Source organism: Antechinus flavipes, chromosome 6, assembly GCF_016432865.1.
Source record: "Antechinus flavipes isolate AdamAnt ecotype Samford, QLD, Australia chromosome 6, AdamAnt_v2, whole genome shotgun sequence".
Lineage (NCBI taxonomy): Eukaryota > Metazoa > Chordata > Mammalia > Dasyuromorphia > Dasyuridae > Antechinus > Antechinus flavipes.
In genome coordinates, this window is record NC_067403.1 from 239,330,535 (window position 1) to 239,355,794 (window position 25,260).

The 25,260-nt window shown below is 43.5% G+C and overlaps 1 protein-coding gene across 1 annotated transcript in view; it reads right to left on the bottom strand.

Moving 5' to 3' along the window:
• Positions 1-879: 879 nt before the first annotated feature.
• Positions 880-25,260, bottom strand: part of SYT13 (synaptotagmin 13) — a 59,251-nt gene continuing 34,870 nt past the window's right edge. Inside the window, exons 4-6 of the mRNA XM_051964745.1 lie at positions 21,368-21,663; positions 10,036-10,165; positions 880-4,782 (exon numbers count right to left, since the gene is read on the bottom strand). Of these exons, the coding sequence (XP_051820705.1) occupies positions 4,478-4,782; positions 10,036-10,165; positions 21,368-21,663 (731 nt within the window). The 3' untranslated portion in view covers positions 880-4,477. The remainder of the gene's footprint in view (positions 4,783-10,035; positions 10,166-21,367; positions 21,664-25,260) is intronic.

The following is a 25,260-nucleotide window of genomic DNA, read 5'->3' on the forward strand; positions in this document are numbered from 1 at the left end:
CAGCAAGATTAACTCTCAAAAATATCCATCTATTAGATAGAGAATCTGGATTAGTTCATCCTTAAGATCCCTTCAGATGCTACATCCTGTGAGCCTCAAGCAGATTGATACAGCATTCCTCCGCTGCCTAGAAGTGCCCAAGAGATGCCAGGAAAACCACAGGTCCCAGCGAGCTTAATTACCAAGTCTAATGGACTATTCTTCATCTTCAACCTTCACGACCGCTCTGTGGCATCTGAGAGCACTGACCACATTCTCTAGGATAGTCTCTTTTCTCTGGGTTTTTGTGATGCTGTTTTCTCCCGGTTTTCCTCAGATATATCCTCCTGCTCTTTCTTGGTCTCACTTACTGGTTCTTCATTCATGTCACACACATGTTAACTATGTGGGTGCCTGCCCTCAGTTTCTATCCTGGGTCCTCTTTTCTTATCTCACTTGGTAAACTAATCAATTTCCATGGGCTCAATTATCATCTCTATAGAGATGATTACAAGATCTCTATCTACAACTCTACTGTTTCCTGAACCTCCATCTTGAATTACCAGCAGCCTTTAGGACACCTTAGACCAGCTCATTGGCTTTCCTTTATACACCCTCCCCTCTTCCGAATTGTCTTTCCTGTTACTGTTGAGGGCACCATCAACTTCCTAATCATCGATTACAACTTCCTTGCTCCTCATTCTCCCTCACCACCAAATATGCAATCCATTACTATGTCTTCTCTCTCTCTCTCTCTCTCTCTCTCTCTCTCTCTCTCTCTCTCTCTTCTCTCTCTCTCTCTCTCTCTCTCTCTCCCTCTCCCTCTCCCTCTCTTTTTCTCTCTTTTTCTGTCTGTCTCTGTCTCTTTTCTCTTTTTGTCTGTCTGTCTGTCTCTCTCTTTCTCTGCCTCTCTTTCTCTGTCTCTCTGTTTCTCTCTCTTTTTCTGTATGTCTCTGTCTCTTTTTATCTGTCGGTCTCTGTCTCTCGCTCTTGCTCTCTCTCTCCCTCTCCCTCTCCCCCGCCCCCCCTCTTTTTCTGTCTCTTTTTGTCTATCTCTTTCTCTCTCTCTTTTTCTGTCTGTCTGTCCCTTTTTGTCTCTCTATCTCTCTTTCTGTCTGTCTCTCTCTCCTTTCTCTCTCACACACACACATAGATAAATCTGTATTATATCACCTATTGTATAATATATATGTATGTATGTATGTATATACATATGTATGTCTATGTCCTTCATCCAACCACCATTCTAGGTCATTGCTTCTCACCTGCCTTGCTGAAATACTCTTCTAATTTTCCTCTCCACTTTGATCCTCCCACTTTAATCCATCCTCCACTCAGCTTGCCACGGTGATTTTTCTATGACCATGTCACCCCTCTACTCTGTCAGTCTCCCTGTGACCTCCAGGATTAAATATAGATTCCTTACTTTAGCAGTTAAATCTCTCTGTAACTCAGCTTCTTGCTTCCTTTCTGATCTTCATATACTTTATTCCTTTCTAATTACTGGGCCAAGGGACCCTGTGACACTGGCCACCTTGCTCTTCTTCCCGTCCCATCTCAGAGCTTCTGAAGTACTTGTCTCCCATGCCCAGAAGGCCCTTCTTCATCACCTCCACTTCTTAGCCACCTGACTTCCTTCAAGACAGTCAGCTCAAATCCCAGTTTCCTTAGGATTTTCCTAACCCCTCAATCCCACTTCCCCCATAAAACTGCTAGTGTCCTCAAATAACTTTTCATTTGCTTTATCTTTAGAAAGCACTTATTTATATTGATACAGCACTCCCACTAGAAGGGACCCCAGGAGATACGGTTTCAAGTCCTAAGTCTGCTACTCACTCCCTTTGTAAGCTCAGGCAAGTCTCTTCCCTTTCCAGAATCTCAATTTCCCTAAATGTTCAATAAAAGATAGAATAAATAATATCCAAAGGCCCTCCCAGCTCTGAAATTCTATGTTCTAAGGGCCCTCTCACCTCTAACATTCTATATTGTAAGGGCCCTCCCAGCTCTGACAACTCATGTTCTAAAATCCTTTCCAGATCTGATCTTCTATGTCCTAAGGTTCTTCCCAGGTATACCATGTTCTAAGGTTCTTCCTAGGTCTGACCTTCTATGTTCTAAAGTCCCTTTAAATTATGACATTCTATATTATAAGGGGCCTCCCAAATCTGACAATGTTCTAAGGTCCTTCTCAGATCTTACTTTCTATGCTCAAAAGCCCCTTCCATTTCTATCATTCTATGTTCTAAGAGCCCTCCCAAGTCTGACCTTCTTTGTCCTAAAGTCCTACCTATCTGAGACATTCTGTGTTCTAAAGTTCTTCTTTTTATGTTCAAAAGCTCCTCCCAGCTCTGATATTCTATGTCCTAAAGTCCCTTCCAGTTCTAACATCCTATGTTCTAAGGGCTCTTCCCACTCTAACATCTCACATCCTATGTTATAAAGCCCTTTCTAGCTGTAACATTCTATGTTCTACTTCTATGTATGACTCTAGCATACTATACTCCAGATTGCAAAGTCCCCTTTCTGAAAGCTAGTCTTTGAGTTCTAGACTTTCTTTTCCCCATTGCAGCAAGGGTTCTGCTTTTTAGTCTGTTCCAACACTGAAAGATAAGAGTTTGACTAATAGAACTCCAAAGTCCAGATACTCTCGGATCTAGAAGTCGTAGCCATGCACACCGCTCCAGCTTTTCTGATGTTCCCTGCTAGAAAACCAGAAGGGAAAGACAATGACACAAGCCAATAATACCCTTTGGGGCCCTCACTAAAACCCCCAATTCTCCGGAAGGTCCACCTACAACTCCAGTCACGTGTCACTCATCCAGTTTTAGACAGGGCCAAAACAAGACAGTTAAAACCTGAGCGAATTGCCCAGTGCTCCTCGCTGAATCAAAGGCGGGCAACAAAGAGAACTCAGGTGTCCCTGGGCTCCATCCATCCACTCAACCATGTCACCTGCTGATACATACTCTATTCATTTGGCTGCTCTCTGGCTGTTCTCCTGCTACAGAAGGAGGTTCCCAGATCTAGAGCAGGAGGAACATCAGCCGACTCCTTCATTCTTATCATGGGAAGCCTGAGATCCTGAGAGGGGCTCGCCGGGTGGCACATAGGTAATCAATGTCAGAGGCTCCAGAGCCAGGATCTCCCCATTGTACCTTAACTGCCTCCTAACATTTTGGCCAACAAGCTTAGGCTTAACATTTGCCAGAAGCAAATTTATAATGTGAACAACAACACTGATTGGGCTCAGACATTGTATTTGGTGTACATGTCACTAAGCCCTGGGCAACTGCCCATTTGCTAATGGGAGGACCCTTGCATGCACTGCCAAAATGCAGAGAAAAGCTTGATTCAAGGACTATGTAATTAAGTTAATAATGGCAGCTGACACTTCTGCAGTACTTTAATCCTTATGAAAGGAGTTTTCTCGCCCTGCAAGATAGGTAGTAGCCTGAGTGCCTCCATTTGACAGATGAGGAAACTGAGACCCAGAGGCACGATGTAACTATAATTACAAGGAAAGCAAGTGATAGAGCCAGAATAAGAATCCAGATTATTATTTGTTCACGGGGCATTGGATTTAAAGCTGGAAGAGGGAGAGAGGATATCCAGAATTGCGCTTTAAAAACAAAAAAGAATCAATAAAATTTATTTTTAAAAACAGCTAATTGCCTCATTAGAATCATAGATTTGGAGCTGGAAGGGATGTCAGAGCTCATATAATTAAACCTCCTTTAACAGAAGAGGTGAAAGATCTTCACCTCTCTTGCTCGAGGCTACACAGGAACTAAGAGATAGTCAAGATTGGAACCCAAATTCTGTGACTGCAAACTCAGCCCTCTTTCTACCCCTCCAGTTCTCCATCACTGGATGGATTCAAGCAGAGGATGGACCTGTGTTTAACAGTTGTTTCTTGATTAATTTGATATGTTTCAAGGATACTGAAGAGTTTATTCCTGGGTTATTGGGGTGGGACTGCATGACCTTGAAAGTGCTTCCCCATTGACATTCTGGGGTTCTTTTAATTCTTAAAAAAATAGGGAAACTTTTATTTACTCAATAAAAAAGAACATGGTGTTCAAGAATAGGCATTTCAAAAATAATGAAATGTTTGTCAGATCAAGCTTTCCTTTGCCTTTTTCCAGGGCCTTTCTGCCCATCTGTGTGTGGGCTGTCTCATGCACATGGACTATAACTCACCCATCTTTTTGGCAAGTAAGAAGGGAATTACTGGATGTACTCAGTAGTACGACCACAGAGGTCCCGTTTGGGCTCTCTGGTCAGAGATCAAAGGCTTATTTTTCTCAGCATACAGTAACTGTTTAATAAATGCTCACTGAGAGATGACCTGACTGACGGTACAGGGATCGACCTTCCCAAACCTTCCAGAATCATCTGAGCCCACGACTGACGGAGGATGAAATGGGGAGAAGGCGGGGAGACAGATGGAGGAGGGTGGGCGAGACAAGGAGGAGAGGGTTTGCCATCCCGGCGGAGGCTACATCTGGAGCTGGTGCCACATGGCGATCTGCCGGCGGGGGTTCTTGAGCATCTCTTCCCAGTGGCTGCGCTGGGTGCCGGAGGAGTGCAGGCCCAGGCTGCAGCGGCCCAGCACGTGGCTCTGGCCAGCCTCGTCCTGGCCCAGCATTTCCAGCTCCACGCTGGAGGCCCGCAGGAGGTCGTCGGGCACCTCGAACATAATCATCTCATTCCACACTGGATTCAGCTTATGTTTGGCCCGCTTGGTCTGCTTCTTCTTGAGTTTCAGGGCCTGATGCTTCAAGGTCACCTTGACAGAGACATCTGCAAAGGCATAAATGTGGAAGGGAGGATAAGAGACACAAACTGATGAGTTTTAACACTGCTCTAGAGGAGAGCCATGGTGCCCTCCGAAATTTCCTGGGGTCCCGGCTTAGACAACAGTCAGGGAACAGGAGACAGAATGGAACTCACCATTAAGTCCTAGGATTTGGAATCTGGGAAAAACCTAAGGGGTCACCTGATTCAGCCTCCTATTTTATAGAGTTGAAGAGCATAATCTGCACCAAGGAACCCAACCTCTCACCCCGTACATTCCTGTCCCTCCATCCCTTTATTCCTAGGAACAATGGCACAGAGATTCTCTTAGTGAGATTTTAAGTAGTTGCCTTTTGGAAATTATAGATTTCAAGCTGGTAAGAATGTTGGACATGGCAGACATCCTAATTCCTGCTGCTGAGAAAGGCTGAGACCAGTGGATTGCTTGAGCTCAGGCATCTGAGCTATAGCAGGCTAAGTCTATTGGGTGTCCATCAAGAAGATGAGGAGCCGGATGGTTATGTGAATATGTATACATATATTGGATCTGGCATAAGATCCAGAAGGGGGGGAGGAAGGGAAGGAAGGAAGGAAGGAAGGAAGGAAGGAAGGAAGGAAGGAAGGAAGGAAGGAAGGAAGGAAGGAAGGAAGGAAAGAAAGAAGGAAGGAAAGAAGGAAGAAAGGAAAGAAGGAAGGAAAGAAGGAAGGAAAGAAGGAGGGAGGGAGGAAGGAAGAAAGGAAAGAAGGAGGGAGGGAGGAAGGAAGGAAAGGAAAGAGGGAGGGAGGGAGGAAGGAAGGAAAGGAAAGAGGGAGGGAGGGAGGAAGGGAGGAAGGAAGGAAGGGAGGGAGGGAAGGAAGGAAGGAAGGAAGGAGTAAAAAAAAAAAAAAGAAGATGAGGAGCTCCTGAGATATGGAAAACCAGCCCAGGTCTGAGAGCTACTCACAGTCACACATCAGATTCTGCTAAGTGAAGGTGAAGGGTTTCAAACATGGCACTTTGAGAATCAGAGATGAAAGGGTCATAGATTCAGAGGCGATCTAATTCAGCTCCTTCTGTTTACAGAACTGAGGCCCAGGAAGTAAAGTGACTTCATTCCAATAATTGAGTTCATAACCATTTATGAAGCACTTACTCTGTGCCAGGTACTGTGCTAAGCTAAGCACTTGTCCAAAGTCACACAGATAGCATTTGAGATGGGCTTTGGATCCTGAATCAGCAGCTTTTCCTCTGTATCAAAAGGAGAGAAAGAGCTGAGGGTGGGGATGGGGGGAAGAGATGTTGGAGAAGGCAGCCTTCCAAGTGCAGATGGGAGCTGGGAATAGCCAGCACTCATCCTCCTCTCACTTGTTTTCAATGTCCTTCCAAATCCATTGAGATGATGCGTCTCCTGGCTGACTAGCTGGCTGGATCCCTCTCATCTGTTTTCTTGTTCTTTGAAAAAGACTTTTTCAGACATTCACCTTGGCTCTGCACACCTCACTTTAAAGCAACAAGAGATCTGAGAGAGCTTCTCCTTCATTTAACAGCAAGGGAAACAAAGCCTGAGATAAGAAATGACTTCGCCAATCATAGACCTCAGATCAATGGCCATCTATTCCAACACCTCATTTTACAGGTGAGGAAACTGAATTTTAACAGTTCTCCTAAGGTCACCCAGATATTAAATGTCAGAGATGGGATTTGAACCCAACTCCTCTAAGCCCAGAACCAGTTCTCATTCCACTATTCTGCTTGCTTTTTAGGTTTCAAACCCACTTCTTCCAAACTTCCCAGTGTTCCACATTGCACACCCAACCCAAGCCAAAGTAGACCTCCCTTCCATTGCTTCCTCCCTTCCTTCCCTCCCTCCTTTCTTTTCTCCCTCCATTTTTCCCTTCTGACCTTCCTTCCCTCCTTTCCTCCCTTCCCTCCTTCCCTCCCTCCCTTCCTTCACTCCCTCCCTCCCTCTCTCCCTTCCTTCCTTCCTTTCTTCCTTCCTTCCTTCCCTTCCTCCCTCCCTTCTTTCTTTCCTTTCTCCCTCCCTTCTTCCCTCCCTCTCACCCTTCCTCCCTCCCTTTCTCCCTTCCCGAGAGAGAAAAGATTCTGGACACTGCCGGAAGCTTCTCCCAGAATTTTAAGATTATGGCCAACATAGGAATTTACACTATTCAAAGTTGGAGGAGCCCTTAGGACCATCTGATCTAACTGTCTTATATTCCAGGTAAAGCGACTGAGACCCAGAGTGGGGAAGGGGCTTGACCAAGATCACAAAAGGCAAAGTTTCAATCCCAGATTCTCCTAAAATCAAATGTAATACATTTCCCATTATGCTCCATTTCCATATATAATCTTAACGGCCAAAGCCAGTTGCAATGAACTCAGGGTTATGGAAGCTAATGGGAGAGTAATTACAACTCAATGTTTATTAGTATAATTATCACCCTCAGGTGGTTAGTGCTTCTCTTTGACAATAGTATTTGAGAGATAAGTAAGTGCTGTAAGAGAACTGACCTGAGTGAGCTGTAAAAAATCCAGTAAAGGGGCAGCTAGGTAGTACAGTAGATAGAGCACCAGCCCTGAAGTCAGGAGGACCCGAATTCAAATCTGGTCTCAGACACTTAATACTTCCTAGCTGTGTGACCCTGGGCAAGTCACTTTTGCCTCAGGAAAAAAAACCCAGTAAATCCAATAAACATGTATTAAGTCAGGCACTATGTTAAGAGCTGGAAATACTAGTAATTAAAAGACACACAGTCCTTGCCCTCAAGGAGCTTACAATCTAGTGGGGAAAGAAGGGGAGAGAGAGAGAGAGAGAGAGAGAGAGAGAGAGAGAGAGAGAGAGAGAGAGAGAGAGAGAGAGAGAGAGAAGCAAGGGATGGACAGGAAGAGGATGAATTTGACTCTGTCCCCTTGCTTGGGGGACAGTGTGGTTGATGCTGATATTCCCAAACATCCAGTTCCTTTCATTCAAAGATTCCAAACCCAAGTCTTGGGATCTCCATTTTGTAGCTAAAAAGGGTCCCAAAAATCTAAGTCAAGTTGTATGATGTCATGGAAAGGTTGTCAATCTTGGAATTATGGGACAAGACTTCTTATCTCAGGTTTATACAGGCAGTCAGCCCCTTCCAGAGTACTGGTTCTTCCTAAGTATTATAATTATTGCAAAGGGGCTGCCTCTGGACGAGGGGGGCTGCCCCTCAAGGGATATTTTCAAGCAAAGGCTGAATATGTACTCATTGTGAATGCTGGGGAGCTCATTCTTGATAACACGTTGGAGCAGGCGGCTGCTGCCATCCCTTCCCACCCTGAGGTTGTATCATTCTCCGATTCTCCATTCTGGGAGCCCAGTGGGGCTCGGGGACAATGACCGAGAGATTCCCGTCCTCTTGGTGTGGTTTAATGGGAAAATCTATAAGTTGGGAGACAGACAGGAAACAGATTCCACTGGGCTGTTATTTGTTAGCTGTGAACTGGATATGTCACTATTCCCTGGGTCTCAGTTTTCTCTTGTAAAATGAGGGACTAGAAAGTAATGGCTTCTGAGGCCATTCCAGCTCTCATTTCTAAGGTTCTGTTCCTTCTGAGTCACATCATCAGCCCATGAGCCCATACTAGTCCCAAGGGAAGATGAGTCCTCTCAGGGACTCTGGGAGCCCTGACATTGATAAAGAAAATCCCAGACTTCCGAGTCTGAAAGTGGCCATTTGGGTAGGCACTCTGGGCACACCAGTCCCTGTAACAAGCAGATTCTCCCTGTCTCAGGCCCCCACACACCTTCTGCCATCGCATAAACTCAGCCGGTATGAAGGTGGAGAACTGGCAAATTCTGAAGAGAAGGAAGATTGGAGCTAGACACAGGTTGTGTCCCCGGTATAGTGTCCAGATGGCTGAACTTGGGATCAAGAAGACCTTAATCCGAATGCTGTCAGGAATAATTCCTAGGTAAGTCACAGCATCACTCTGTGCCTCAGTTTCCCCACAAGTAAAATGGAAATAATAATAATAGCACCTATCTCCTAGGTTTGTTGTGAGGATCAAAATTTAAACTAAGATTAAGCAAGCATTTATGAACACACACGTATATAAAATATTTTACCAACTTTAAAGCTTTGCTAAATGCTAATTGTTGTTGTTATTATTATTATTATTAGCCAATGAGTGGGTGTTTTTGTGGTGGCAGGGAAACCAGTATATTCTTATAGATGAAGTTCTATAAATGGCCATGGTTGAAGGAATCAAGACTAGAAAAGCTATCTACACAATAAAAATACAGCACACAGAATAGGCAGCTGAACTCAGAATCAGTGCAGTGACCAGCCCTGACTCCAGACAGCATTGGACTAGGAGGCTAGATATGGTACAGGAGGGTGGACGCACTACGAAGTCATTCACCCCCACAGACTTGTTTTTCTTTGGCAGGGAAGGATTGTGGGATGGGGAAAGGACAAGGCTCCTGGTGAAGAAATGAAAGACAATTCTAAATCTAAAAAAACACGCTTTTAACATGGTTTGTGAATGTTTGTGAAGCAACCTGCAAGAGGGTAAGGGTCTGTGTGTCTGTGTGTGTGTGAGTGTCTAAGTGTGTCTGCATGTGTGTATATGCTAGGGTATATGTGTATATGTAATCTCATATATGGAAGTGTACATGTATATATGTAACCAGTGCATGTGTACATAAAGTAAAAGTATATGTACACATGCATTGTGGTAACAAGTGTATATATGTGTTATATATGTGTGTAGGTATACATGTGTATACATACATATGTAGCCAGTGTGCATGTATCCATACATATGTGCAAGTATATGTATACAGGTATTGTGTAGCAAGTGTATATGTGTGTTATGTGCATGTATACATATGTAGCAAGTGCCCATGTATCCATATATTTGTGTAAGTATATGTATATGGGTATATTGCAGCAAAAATACATGTGTGTCATATGTATATGTGTAAATATATGTGTTCATCTCTACATGTGTAGTCGGTTTGTATGTATACATGCATATGTGCAAGTACATTTTGCACATATTGTGTAGCAAGTGTATATATGTGCCATGTGTATTGTGTAAGCTTGATGTGTATATATACATGTGTTGCAAGAATATATCTGAGCATGTGTATATATGTGTGTGGACAGTGTATACGTGTGTACATCTTCAAACCCAAGTCTTCGGATCCGAAATCCTACTGTGCCACATACCTGCCCCTTCAGGCTCTCTTCAGCCAGGTCCCCGGGAGCTTCCCTTCCCATTGCTCCCAGTGCCGCCCTACTCACCCTTCCCCAGGACATCTTTGGATTGGTTAGAATGCAGATTCTTCGCCTTGATCAGGACCACGAGGAGTCGGTTGGCTGCCGGGAGGTAACTGATGGAGAGAAGGACTTCGCCAGAGCCAGTGGCCAGGGCCTGGGAAGGGAAGGGGACGTCCACGTGAAAAGGTCGATTCTGAGCCGGCTTCAGTCTGAATGAAGCAGGGTCAGCACCAATCCCTACTGTGAAGTCTAGTGAACAATCAGGAAGTCTTATAACCATGGCAACCGAAGCTCATCAAGTTTCTATCCAGATCCTCAAATCAGCAGAAAGAGCATCAGGTCTGGACTAAAAACCTAGCTGGTGTGTGTGTGTGAGAGACAGACAGACAGACAGACAGAGAGACAGAGAAAGAGACAGAGACAAAGACAGAGACAGAGACAGAGAGAGAGAAAAAGAGAGCGAGAGAGAGAGAAGAAAGAGAGAGAGAGACCTTGGACACATGATGTCCCCAAATCATATGGTCCTATTTCCTCCTCTGCAAAATGAGAGGAGTGAATTAGGTCATTTCCAAGGTCTTTTAGGCCTCCATGTTTTCAAAACTGTTAGGTAAAAATTAAGAAGCAACTTGATCAGAGGAAGAAGAAAAGAGTCAAAATCTAAACTAAGGTCAAGCAAGCGTTTATGAAGCACTTTTTACAAGCACACTATATATACATCCACATGTATACATGTATACACATGTGTATGTATATGATACACATACACTAAAAGCAAAGCAGCTCTGCCCCGGAGATTCGAAGACAATAACTGGGAGAATCCCTCCTCAACAGGAGCTCACTATTCTAATGGACGAGATAAGAATTTATACAGAGTGTCCCAAAATCTTTGTGCATTTAAACTAGTAAAGCTTTATGTGCATTAAGATTCTGGGGATACTATGTGAGTATATATGGAAAAAAAAGAGAGAATCAATGAAATAAACAGAAAGTCTTCATTAAATACAAGGTAATTAAGAAGACAGGACATTAGCAGTTGAGGGCATCACTTCCAGTGAAAGGTTAGGCTTGAACATTATTTTAGAGGAAGGGAGAGTGAGGTTCATTTGGTTGGATCACAGAGTGTAAGCCAATGGGCTAGAAAGATAGATTGGGGCCAGGTTGTGAAGGGTATTAAAAGTTAAATAGAGGAATTTATTTTTTTAATTTTTATTTATCTTATTGCTTTATTCTTAATAATATTTTAATAAATAGTTGTATTTTTTATTTTTAAATATTTTATATTTATATTTCTTTTTATTAATAAATATATTTTAATTTATTAAGCATCAGTATTAATTTTTAATTAATCAATTAAATTGATAAATATGAATAATAATTATTTTAAATAATGTTTTAATAAATATCATTGAATATTTATTAAATATAGAAATGCATATTATCTAGAGGAAAGAGGGTATGACATAAGCAGGGGTATGATTTGGTGAATCTGTGCTTAAGAAAAATCACTCAGTGATATGGAAGATTGAGTGGGGTAGTTCTAGAAGGCAGGGAGACCAAGCAGGAGGCTTGTTTATAATCCAGGCCACCAGTGATGAAGGCGGCAGCTGCATGAGGGAGAAAGAGCTGGGTATGTCACCCAAGACCATGCCTGGGTGAACGGGCAGGTCGGTTCTCCAACAACCTCCACAGCTGTGGATCATAAACTTGAAAGAGCTGCAAAGCAGCTTTCACTGACACAGGTGTTGCTTGTGGGCTGGGAATGAGATAAATTGGAGGCAGAGGGAAGAGGAGAGAGGTCAGATAATGCAATGGTCTCTCAGTCTCCTCATATCATCGTCATCCTCTCACAGGAAGAGATCCATTCGATAGGTCTGAGTTAGACCTCCAGCAGCCACTGGCAAGTGGCTCCCATATCACAACAGGTATGAGTTAGAGGACAGAAGCTGATTGGCTGCGTGGGATGAGGGAACAGGAAGAGCTGAGAGTATACAACAAGGATATGAACCTAACAACTTGGAAGAATGGCGATACCTTCAGCAGAAAAAGGCAAGTTTGGAAGAGAAGAAGGCTTCAACATAAGGGAAGCTCTTTACACCTGGGGAGTGTGAAGTATTTCCAGAAAGCCCCACTGGGGATATGGGACTAAAGTCAGAAGAGAGACTTCTCACACTAAAGTCCCTTTGTTCCTTCTACCATATGATGCCTCAGCTGGTCCATGGGAGGAAGAGAGAGGAGAAAGATAGAAATACAGGTAATGGGGGAAAGCGTGAACAGTTGTAGTATATAATTGCAGATAATTATATAAGCATATAATTGTGTGTAATGTAATGTATAATATAATATGTATATAAAATATAATATAATTATATATAAGAATATAATATAAAATACTACTGTGCATAAGAAATGAGTTCAATGATTTTAGAAAAATATGGAAAAACTTGCATGAAATAATGAAAAGGGAAATGAGCAAAAACAAGAGAACATTGTATACAGCAACAGCAATATTTTTTAAAGAATGACTTTGAGTGACCAAGATATTGTAGTTATTATAAATATTCAAATTAACCATAAAGGACAAATGAAGGAAGATGTTCTCTGCCTCCAGACTTGCATGAAATAATGAAGAGGGAAATGAGCAGAAACGAGAACACTGTATGTAGTAACAGCAATATTATTTTAAGAATGACTTTAAACGTGTCTATAATAAACACCCAAATGAACCATAAAGGACATGAGGAAGATGCTATCAGCATCCAGAAAAAGCAATGACAAATAGATGTATAGAATAATTTTCTATATACATATACCTATTGGTGGTAACCATCTCTAATGAAGGGGTGGGGAAGGAAAAAGAAATTTACATGATAATTGTCTTGTATATTTGAAAGGAATAGCAAGTTGTGCATAGTAAATTTGCACTTTCATGTACAGTCTTTTTTTAAATTGTACTATCTTATAGAAATGCTTGTTTTAATCCATATAAAAAATTTTAAAAAGAAAGATGGATAATGCAACTAAGTCATTTCTATCAAGCAGGGGGCTAATGTTGTGTTGTTGAGGGGATGGATTTGGGGGAAGATTAAGTGACTTGTTCTGAGTCACAAAGCTAGTAAATGTCTGAAGCCAAATTTGAACTCGGGGCCTCCTGACTCCAGAGCCGTGTCCTTATTTCAAAGAAAATCCTGGAGCTGCCCCACAGGCTATGGACTCCAGAGGAACTGATGAACTTCCTTCTCCTCCCTCCTCCTTCTCAGCAGCTCCTTCCTCTCCAATCCATGGCTGATAGAGAGTTGAGCTCTCTTCCCTTTGCTACCTCCTATTATTCCTAAGTAGGGTAAGAGCAAGTTTATCACTGGGGCCCAACTACCCCCAGCAGATGTCAGGCTGTGATTGGGAGCAAGAGCAAACAAAGACCTAATAACAAAATGTGTGGTGGGTGGGTGATGGTCAACACAGGCTCCTGATGTGTCCCTTCAGGAGGGACTGTGGGAAATGGTATGCTTCCGGAAGTAGAAAAAGCTCTCCTTTCTTTAGCTCTTTCTGGGTCACCAGCAGCTCCCTCCCAAAAAGCTCTTCCAGGTAGGTTAATCTCATTCTTCAGATGAAGAACCCAGGGCTCAGGGAGGGAGGTGACGTCCAAAGTCGGAGCTGGTGAGTCACAGAGCTGGGACGGATCCCTAACTCCGCTTTCTCCACTGCACCATGCTGTTTCCTTTTCAGAAAGCAATGCTGTCTAATTATAACATGGTGGATAGAAGAAAAGACTTAGAGAGGCAGGAGTTAGAGATCAATTTCTGCCTCTGAAAGTCACTTCTCTTCTTTGACTTCAATTTCCTCATCTGTAGAATGGGATAACACATATAGCATCACAATCACTAGGAAATCATGACAATCAGGGGATACAATCCTTAGAAAAATTATTTTGCTAACTATAGACATGTCAACCCTATACAAATATAGGGTGGCCACCCTGTATAACAGTAGCAATAATAATAATCAATATGGTGCTTAAAGATTTACAAAGTACTTTATAAATCTTTTCTCACTGGATCCTCAAAACAAACCTGGAAGACAGATGTTATTACTATTACTATTGTTATTATTATTATCATCTGCATTTTTCAGATAAGAAAACAAAGACCAAAGACTTTTGTTCAATGACCTGTCCAAGATCATATGACTAGTGAATATCTGATGTAGGATTCAAATCCAGGTCTTCCTTTCGGCACATCCTTCACGTACTCCAATGCACCACTTAGCAGCTATGGAAATATTGTGGACAGAGAATGGAAAGTGGTTCTGCATTTCCCTCAGAAATGGACCTCCCTGGTGAGGAAGCCCTCGATATCGATACTTAGATTTTTTGGAACTTGGACAAATGCAAGGATAAGCCATGATGCCGGAGGCTGCAGAGGAAGCACCTGCTACAGAAGTGATGGACTTAAAATGCACAATGAAACACACATGATTCAACATGGCCCATGTGGAAACTGGATTTTTAGACTATGCATATTTGATGTAAGAGCCAGGTGACCAGGAAGAAGGCCTAGATTTGAGAAAAGCAGTGGAGTCTGGCCATTATTTAAGAGGTCAGGGAGCAGCTAGGTGGCACGGTGGATAGAGCACCAGTCCTGTGGATTCAAGTTCAAATTTGGCCTCAGACACATGACACTTGTTAGATTGTGACTCTGGGTAAGTCACTTAACTCCAATTGCTTTGCCAAAAGAAAGAGTTTAAAACTTAAATTTGGGAGATAGCATACCATAATAAAACACTATTGTTACTTTATAGCAATTTTATGGATGTATCATATATACTTATTTAAGTACTTGATGATTTTCCCCCCATTAGAATGTAAGCTCCTTGAGGGCAGGGACTGATTTTTCTTTTCCTTCCCTCAACTCTTTGTGCAGTGTCTAGGTACACAGTAAGTACTTAACTAATGCTTATTGATTTCATTGTGCAGGTAGCTAAAACTTAAAATAATCAATTTTAATACAGTCTTAGATTAGGAATGAGAAGACATCAGTTCAAATTCTCACTCTATGTCTAAATACCTGTAGGACCTCTGGAAAATCTTTCACTTAGACCTCAGTTTCCTCATCTGTAAAATGAGAAGGGGCAAAATGAGGTCCTTTCCAAATCCTATAATCATAACGTCAGCACCAAAAGGAAACTTAGAAGTCATTCATTTTACATATGAGGAAACTGAGTCTCAGAGAGGGCAGGTTCTTTGTACTGAGTCACACAACTATTTAGTGGCTGGACTGAGACTTGAGAGAAACATAAATTCTAATCTTTAACAGCTCCTTGAGGGCAGGGACTGTTTTTGCTTTTCCTTTCCTCAACTCTTTGTATAGTGTCTAGGTATATAGTAAGTACTTAATAAATGCTTATTGATTAGGCTGATATCTAAAACTTGAAATAATCTATTTTAGTATAGTTTTAGATTAGGAATGAGAGGGCATCAGTTCAAATCCTTGCTGTCTAAATATCTGTGTGACCTGTGGAAAATCTTTCACTTAGACCTCAGTTTCCTCATCTGTAAAATGAAAAGGGATAAACTAAGGTCCCTTCCAACTCCAAATCTTACAACATCAGCACCAAAAGGAAATTTAGAAGTCATTCATTTTACAGATGAGGAAACCGAGTCCCAGAGAAGGCAGGTTATTTGTAGTGAGTCACACAACTACTAAGTGGCTAGACTGAGATTCGAGAGAAACACGAGTTCTGGTTCCCATCAGTCCTTTGCTGTTTATTTCTCACAACTGCCTGACCCATTCTCTTCCATCAGAGGATATGCTGACTAAAATAACTCCTCTCCTCTTTTCATTGTTTCCCAGGCCTCTTTCTCTCTCCTGCTCCCTTGTCCCTCGCCTCCCGTTCTCAATGAATGATTCAAGCTGTGTATTTCGGCAGCACAGCTCTCCAGGGTCCCCGGTGACGCAAACCTGACTCTGCTGAGCATCTTCCGGTAGAATTAGGGCACAGCTTTCACCTACCACTCTTTCTGCTCTTAACTCCTTCCTGCCCAGATGCAGCATCTTGGCCATTGTTTTCATGGTACCTGCAGAGCATCACTCAATCAGGGAATGAGTGACTTACCAGCCAGCCTTAACCCTGCCCTCCTGCTGAGAGCTCATGCTAGGAGTCTTGTGGTTCCAGTCTGGATCAGAAATTTGAAAGGGGTCTTACCAGCCATCTAGGCCCACTCCCTGTTCTGGGGAGCTTCCTTCTTTTAAGTATTCTATGAGGGTTTTTTGGCTGCCATGTCACAGACATTTGTGTGTATGTATGCTGAATAATAATGACAATAACTGATGATTACATTGTGTGTTTAAGATTCGAAAAGAACTTCACATTTGTTAGGCGATTTAATTTGGGAAAGATAATCGTAGAACCCAGGGTAGCAGAGATATAAAGGGCCTAGAACATAGACCACAAAATGGCAGAACTGGAAGAGAGCGCCAATGTTCTCTCTCATATAGAGAAATTGAGAAGGAGAAAGATCTTTAAAGGTAAAGTAACCATAGATTTGGAGATGCAAAGGACTTCAGAGATTATGGAATTGAACTTCTTCATTTTAGAGATGAGGAAACAGACTCGGGGAAGTCAAGGTTCTTGACCAAAGTCACACAGCTAGTGAACATCAGAGACAAGATTTGAATCCAGATCTCCAGATGCTAAAGCCAGCAGTCTTTCCATTGACTCATATTGCCTGTACCTTTATTTTATACATGAGGTTCCAGTGGCAGCTGTGGGGGAGGGACTGTAGCATACAGAGTACCCAGCCAGAAGTCAGAAAGACCCATCTCCCTGAATTCAAATCCGGCCTCAGATACTTAGTGGCTGTGTGACCCTGGGAAAGCCATTTAACTCTGTTTCTTTAGTTTTGCCTCAGTTTCCTCATCTAGAAAATGAGCTGGAGAAGGTCAGACATGACCAAAAAACAACATTAATAATATGCTAAGGTCCATTGAGGATGACAAATGTGTTCCTGGGTCAGAGAAAAGGTTTCCTATGGGCAGAAGTGGAAGAAAGCCCCTAATACTGGAGGGAATTTTAGACTACAAAAAAGAAAGTCAGAAGTAGAAGGGTCTATAAAAATTGCTCAAAGATTTAGAGCTATCTTCTCCCACGTGAGATGGGGAGAAGGAAAGACTGGTGTTGGTTCCATAGGAAGAGGATTTAAGGAATTATTCTGACTCTTGAGACCCAGGCCCAGACCTTGTAATGCCTCTCATCATACTTTCACATTTCCCCCCACTCCAACCTTTGGTGAGATTGGTACTCCATTTCCTCGGCGGCTTTGCCAATCCCTCCCCCCAACTCTGCCAGATATTAGCACGGAGGGCAACTAGAAAACTGAGGAACATTGCCATCTCCAGGGATGGCTTGCTTATTAACTTAACAAGCAAAAATGTAGGTCCACCACCCCAGGCCTGCAGTCAATGATTGTCTAGAAAATCTGAGTGGAAAAAAAATAGAAAATCAGAGTGAAAAAGCTTATTACATGCCAGGCTTCAGCTCTGGAGTCGATCTGTGGTCCCGGCTTCCTGCAAACTTGATGGACTTTCTAAGATCAATTCTTCATAGTTAAAAGGGAAACAGGGAATTATAAAAGCACAAGCAATGGGCAAGGTGGGAAGTATAAGTGCCTAGTTCTCTCATGAAATTCAGCCATCTATTTGAGGGAGGCATCTGCCATAAAAGTAAATGTGGGAGAAAATATTGACTGGTGGTTGGAAACTTTTTCATTTGAAAGTTCAAATTGGCAGGGCAGCTAGATGGTGCAGTGGATAGAGCACCGGCCCTGAATTCAGGAGACCTGAGTTCAAATCTGGTCTTAGATACTCAATACTTCCTAGCTGTGTGACCCTGGACAAGTAACTTAACCCCAATTGCCTCAAAAAAAATTGGAAGAGATTTTGAGTCTGGAAGGGGCCTTAGAGCACTGACTGTCAAAGCTAAAGAATTCTGTATTTGTATTCACAGAGTGTGAGTTCAAATCCTATTTTTGATGCTTCCTACTTGTGTGGCCCCCACCCCAACTGAACCTCAGTTTCCTCAACAGAGAATTGAACTAGATGATATTGGTTCCATCTCTAAAAAGTATAATCTTATGACTTCATGAACTTTCAGAGGTTTTCCTAGAAAAAGCTAAGGAATTTATCAAGCCAATACTGAATCAGAGCTGTCCAGAGGCATGGGGTGTTAGGGTCAAAAACAGTAATAGCATTAACACTTCCTAGCTGTGGGACTCTGGGCAAGTCACTTAACCCCAACTGCCTCAGCAAAAAAGTAAATAAATAAATAAATGATAAACAGTAATAGCAGCAATAACATTGGTCTTAGAATCAAAACACATACACTAGCTGAGTGATCTGGAAGAAACTGTTCAGCCTCTCCAACACTCTGTTTTACTTATCTCTACTTTGATTCTTCAAGGTTCTCTGAAGCTGTGAACCATGATTGCATTTTGTGCACATCTTCCCTGCATTCGTGCATATTAGAAGCTCTCTGCAAGACCTGCCAGGGGTTGTGTAGGGCCGGTACGCCCTTGAAGAACCCAGGGTCTCCTCCATGCCGTGAAGGATCCTCAGAGGAACACCTTGGTAGGTATTCCTCATCTGTAACATAGTGATATTAATTCTTGTACTATACACCTCATTGAGCCATTGTGAAGAAAGCCTCTTGAAAATATTAAAAGCAGCATGTCAGTGGGAGCTATTACTCCCATTCATTCTGGAGTCTGAAGATATGGGTTCAAATCCTGTTTATGACATGTACTGTTTTATAGCATCATGGCTCTGGGTTTGGAAAGGAACTCAAAGATCATCTGGTCCAAATCATTTTATAAAAGAGAAAACTGAGACCTAGAGAAGTTGGAAAATCACTTAACCCCCATAGTTAAGTTTTCAGTTTCTTTATCTATAAAATGTAAGAACTGGACTAAATCGATTAATCTATCTACAAACATGTATTAAACGTGCTAACCAAGGTTCTAGGCACTAGGATATAAAAACAAGAACACAATGATCTTTACTCACAAAGCTTACAGTGTAACAAAGAAAAAGAGTATGGTTTCTGAATACGTGCAGACTATATACAAAAGAAATACAAGGTAATCTGGGGAGAGCGGCCATTAGCAATAGCCAGGAGAGGGAGGAGTTGGCAATGAGCTGAAAGGAAGCTGGAAGAAAACCAAGGATTGCAAGAGATGATGTGAGGAGGAAGCATGTAGGTAGCATGGGGGGAAAATAGTACAAAGGTACGGAGATGGGAGATGGATCATGGTGTGGGCAGAACAGCAGAAAGTTGTTTGGCTAGACCATGGAGGGTGGAGAGGAAAAGTGGAAAATGTAAAAAGACTCTAAAGGTAAGAGGAAGCCAAGTTGTAGAGAGCTTTAAATGGTGGGCAAAGGGGGTAACAGGGAGCCATTGCAGTTTTCTGAGGAAGGGGATGACATGGTCCTTTCAGAAAATTACTTTGGCAGCTCTGTAGGAGGTAAATTAGAGTGCAGGAAGATTAAAAAGGAAACTATTGTGATAGTCCAACTAAGAAGTGATGAGAAACTGAATGGAGTGACAACTGTGTGAGTAGGGAGAAGAGAGCATATAAGACAGAGATGGAGATGGGGGGTAAGATTTAGGAGATGGTTGGAGATATGAAGGGAGTGCCAATGAGGAGATGAGGAGGATGTTGTAGTTAGGAAGCTAGATGACCAGGCCCTTAGCAGAAATAAGAATATTTGTTCTTGGAGTTCTGTTTTGGACATACTGAGTCTGAAATGTCTACAGGGCATCTCATTTGAAGTGTCCTTTAAGTGGAGAAGGAAGAACTGGAGCCAAGGATACACACAGTACCTCTGGATCTTGGACAGATTTTGGCGGTATCAGGAAAAGAGATGATAATTGAGTCTATGGTAGCTGGTGAGATTGCAAAGGCTGAAGAAAGGGCGCCCAAAAGAGGGTTCAGGGATATGATGTGGTTCTGAAAGACAGTCACAGACCTGGAGCAGAGTGTCCAGGAGGAGGCAGGATTAACAGTGTCAGATATCGAAGGATGAGATCTGACAAAAAATTAGGAAATGAAGCACTCATTGGGCACTTGGGAGAATGTAATTTTCAATGGGGTGATGAGTTTGGAACCACTTTGCTAAAAGTTAAGAGAAGGACAATTAGATGGTGCAGTGAACAGAACATTGGCCCTAGAAGAAGCAACAGGACTTGAGTTCAGATACAGCCTTGCCAAAAAAGGGAGGAAGCAGAAATTTTAAGTGAATGTAATTTTTCCAAGAATTTTGGCTGAAAGATAAGTGATTTTAGGTTTAGTGGAGATGGTGGAGTCTTAGGGAGTAATGATAGTAGCAGGAAAGGACTAGTTGATGGCTTCCCATCATGGCTTGAAATGTAAGATTAGAAAGAGAAGAGATGATATCTGGACAATCTGTTGGAGAATAGAGGAATGATGAGGACCAAGGGCAGTTAGGTGGTGCTATAGTGTGCAGAGCACTGGGCTTACGCTCAGGAAGACTCATTTTCCTGAATTCAAATCCAGCCTCAGACACTGGTTATGTGACCCTGCCCAAATCATTGAATTCTTTTTGCCTCAGTTTCTCCATCTGTAAAGTGAGCTGGTGAAGGAAACGGCAAACCACTCCAGTATCCTTGCCTAGAAAACCCCAAATGGGTCAGCCGTGACTGAACAGCAACAATGAAAACCTGAAGTGGGGTTGAATTCAGAATGGAGAAGGGCCCCTCTTCATCAAAGACAAGCATGAAAGAAAAAATTGGGGGAGATCCAAGATGTGTAGGCAGGTAGGGTGGTTAGATGAGGAGGAATGGGGAGGGGGCAATTCATAGTAAATGACCTGATTTTCTAAGTATAAATTATGAATGGGAGTGAATGGGACACTTGAGGAGAGAAGACAGCCTAGAATAGCTGGTGGGGAGGAGGAGCTCCCAAGAGCTCCTTCTAGCCCCCCAATCTGGGACTCTGGAATTGGGTATTGACCTGTTTCATCCTTATGATTCTATCCCCTCACAAGCCAAGTAATAATATCAATTCATATTTCTATAATGCCTAAGGATTTATAAAGTATCTCACATCTACCTAATGGGAAAGAAAAAGAGGTATTAATATCTTTATCAGATGGAGACACTGGGTTTTGTAAAAGAGAAGTGACTTGACTAAGGTCACACAGCTGGAAAATAACTGAGTTGAGTCTCTGGTCCAGATCATGTCACAGGCTTTTCCTCTGCTTTTATGCTCTCCATCAGGCTGGATAGGAAAGTCTGCCTTTTTTCCCTACCAGAAAAAGGCCCCAAAAGCAGAGTGGGATGGACGTACCTTGGCTGAGGTCTTCAGCTCCCCCCACTGGGCTGTCCCCAGGGGTAGCCCATCCAGGTGCAGCTGGAGCTCCCCCACCACGCTGTGCCGGGAGAACCTGTCGCAGGTTCTCAAGGTCAAGGTCAAGATGGCCGCTGGCCGCTGCTCCTCAGGAAGGGGGAAAACCAGAGTCTCCTCCCAGGTGGTATGTGGCAACCTCTTCTTCAGGGCTGTCTGTGCCTCAACAGTGGCCGACCCACTCGCCAAGCTTCCTTGGATGTAGCAATCACAGCCCATATCATGGTCCGCTGTCACAGCTACAGGAGAGCAAAGGGACAGGGAATAAACAATGAAAACAGGATCAAAGCCATGGCTGGCAAGGGAATGTCCCGAACCCCTCTGTGCTGGATCACAGAATGGGACTGAGAGACTCTGGGACTGAGAGTTCACTGAGCCAACCCACCCCGCTCTCACAAAGGAGGAAACAGAAGCAAGGAGCAGAGATGAGGTCGAAACTCAGGTCTTCTCATTGTAAACCTCGGCCTGGCGATCTATTTTAGGCACACATGGACACAATGGAAATTCAGACATGCTGGAAGAACTTCCTATAAGAGCTCAGATATACAATGGAGGCTGATAGAACAGAATGAGACTTCAGAATCCATCTGATCCGTCCCTTTTCATTCTTATAGTTAAGTTACCTGGGGCAAAGTCGGGGGCAAACCCAGGATGAAACACCAGCTCCCGAGTCCCAGCACTCACCCCTATAGACCATTCCCTCTGAGCAAACCTCTTCTATAGAGAGCTTGGGAAAAACCCAGGGGACAGGACGTTCTGGTCGTGGGGATCCGGCCAAGAGCTTTGGACCTGAAGCCAACAGACATGAGTCTTGGCTCCATCTCTCATCAGCTGGGTGATCCCAGGCAAGTGCCTCCGACTCTGCAAACCTCAATCTCTCAATTAAAAAAAAAAAAAAAAGAGGGGGGGTGATATCTGACCAGCTACCTCCCCCTAAGGTAAGGTGGCTAAAATGAGAGGAGCTGGTAAACCTTAAAGCCTTATTGAAACAGGAGAAAATGGGAGGAGAGAATAATGGAAAGAATACTCAACTGAGATTCAGGAAGTTTCCTCTTCAGTAGCTAGCCAGCACCATGGATAGAGCACTGGGTTTGAGTCAGGAAGATGTGAATTCAAATTCAGCTTCAGATACTTAAAGTGTGTGACCCAGAGTAAGTCAAATAACCTTAACTTGCCTCATTTTCCTCATCTGCAAAATGGGAGTCATAACAACACCTTCCTCATACAGTTGTGAGGGTCGAATGAAATAATATTTGTAAAGCATTTAGCATAATGTCTGGTACATAGTAAGTGTTTAATAAGGATTGGTTTCTCTCCTCCCTCTCTTCCTCCCTTCCTCCTTTCTTCCCTCCCTCTCTCTTTTCCCCCTTCCTCCCTCCCTCTCTTTTTCCCTCCCTCCTTCTCTTTTTCCCTTCCTCCCTTTCTCTCTTCCTCCCATCTCTCCTTCCCTCCTTTCCTCTTTCCCTCCTTTTCATGACATGAGCTTTGTCCTTGAATCTCAGTCTCTTGATTTGTAAAAATTAAGAAGTTGGGTTACATAGCCTATAGTGTCTTCTAACTGGCATTTATAGTCTCTAATCTTTAATTTACCATTCTAATTTCATGTTTAATACTTTCTTCTACCGCTGATATTCTATGTTTAGTGGTACATGACAGCTCTAATATTCTAAGTTCTGTTGCTATGTCCCCTTCTAGCTCTTTCACGGTGCTCTATATTACAAAACCTCTTCTAGGTTTGACAATTTGTGTTTTGCCTTCTATGATCTCTTCTAGCTGGAGCATTCGATACCTAAAGTCCTTTTCAGATCAAACATTCTACATTCTATGTCTGACAGTTTGCGTTCTAAGCTCCCTCCCAGGCAGAACATTCTATATTCTAAGGATATACTCAGCCCTGACATTTGCATTCTAAGGTCCCTCCCAACCATGACATTCTGTGTTCTAACCCAGCCCTGACATTCTGTTTTCTAAGGACCTCCCAGCCCTGACATTCTGTGTTCTAAGGCCTTCCCAGCCCTGACATTCTGTGTTCTAAGGACCTCCCACCCCTGACATTCTGTGTTCTAAGGATCTCCCAGCTCTGACATTCTGTGTTCTAAGGACCTCCCAGCTCTGACATTCTGTGTTCTAAGGACCTCCCAGCTCTGACATTCTGTGTTCTAAGGACTTCCCAGCCCTGACATTCTGTGTTCTAACCCAGCCCTGACACTCTGTGTTCTAAGGATCTCCCAACCCTGACATTCTGTGTTCTAACCCAACCCTGACATTCTGTGTTCTAAGGACCTCCCAGCCCTGACATTCTGCATTCTAAGGACCTCCCAGCCCTGACATTCTGTGTTCTAAGGACCTCCCAGCCCTGACATTCTGTGTTCTAAGGATCTCCCAGCCCTGACATTCTGTGTTCTAAGGACCTCCCAGCCCTGACATTCTGTGTTCTAAGGCCTTCCCAGCCCTGACATTCTGTGTTCTAAGGATCTCCCAGCTCTGACATTCTGTGTTCTAAGGACCTCCCAGCTCTGACATTCTGTGTTCTAAGGACCTCCCAGCTCTGACATTCTGTGTTCTAAGGACTTCCCAGCCCTGACATTCTGTGTTCTAACCCAGCCCTGACACTCTGTGTTCTAAGGATCTCCCAACCCTGACATTCTGTGTTCTAACCCAACCCTGACATTCTGTGTTCTAAGGACCTCCCAGCCCTGACATTCTGCATTCTAAGGACCTCCCAGCCCTGACATTCTGTGTTCTAAGGACCTCCCAGCTCTGACATTCTGTGTTCTAAGGACCTCCCAGCCCTGACATTCTGTGTTCTAAGGACCTCCCAGCCCTGACATTCTGTGTTCTAACCCAACCCTGACATTCTGTGTTCTAAGGACCTCCCAGCCCTGACATTCTGTGTTCTAAGGACCTCCCAGCCCTGACATTCTGCATTCTAAGGACCTCCCAGCTCTGACATTCTGTGTTCTAAGGACCTCCCAGCCCTGACATTCTGTGTTCTAACCCAGCCCTGACACTCTGTGTTCTAAGGACCTCCCAGCCCTGACACTCTGTGTTCTAAGGACCTTCCAGCCCTGACACTCTGTGTTCTAAGGACCTTCCAGCCCTGACATTCTGTGTTCTAAGGACCTCCCAGCCCTGACATTCTGTGTTCTAAGGACTTCCCAGCCCTGACATTCTGCGTTCTAAGGACTTCCCAGCTCTGACATTCTGTGTTCTAAGGACCTCCCAGCCCTGACATTCTGTGTTCTAAGGACCTCCCAGCCCTGACATTCTGTGTTCTAAGGACTTCCAGCTCTGACATTCTGTGTTCTAAGGACCTCCCAGCCTGACATTCTGTGTTCTAAGGACCTCCCAGCCCTGACATTCTGTGTTCTAAGGACTTCCCAGCTCTGACATTCTGTGTTCTAAGGACCTCCCAGCTCTGACATTCTGTGTTCTAAGGACTTCCCAGCTCTGACATTCTGTGTTCTAAGGACCTCCCACCCCTGACATTCTGTGTTCTAAGGACCTCCCAGCCCTGACATTCTGTGTTCTAAGGACTTCCCAGCCCTGACATTCTGTGTTCTAACCCAACCCTGACATTCTGTGTTCTAACCCAGCCCTGACACTCTGTGTTCTAACCCAGCCCTGACACTCTGTGTTCTAACCCAGCCCTGACACTCTGTGTTCTAACCCAGCCCTGACACTCTGTGTTCTAACCCAGCCCTGACACTCTGTGTTCTAAGGACCTCCCAGTCCTGACATTCTGTCTTCTAACCCAACCCTGACATTCTGTATTCTAAGGCCCTCCCAGCCCTGACATTCTGTGTTCTAAGGCCCTCCCAGCCCTGACATTCTGT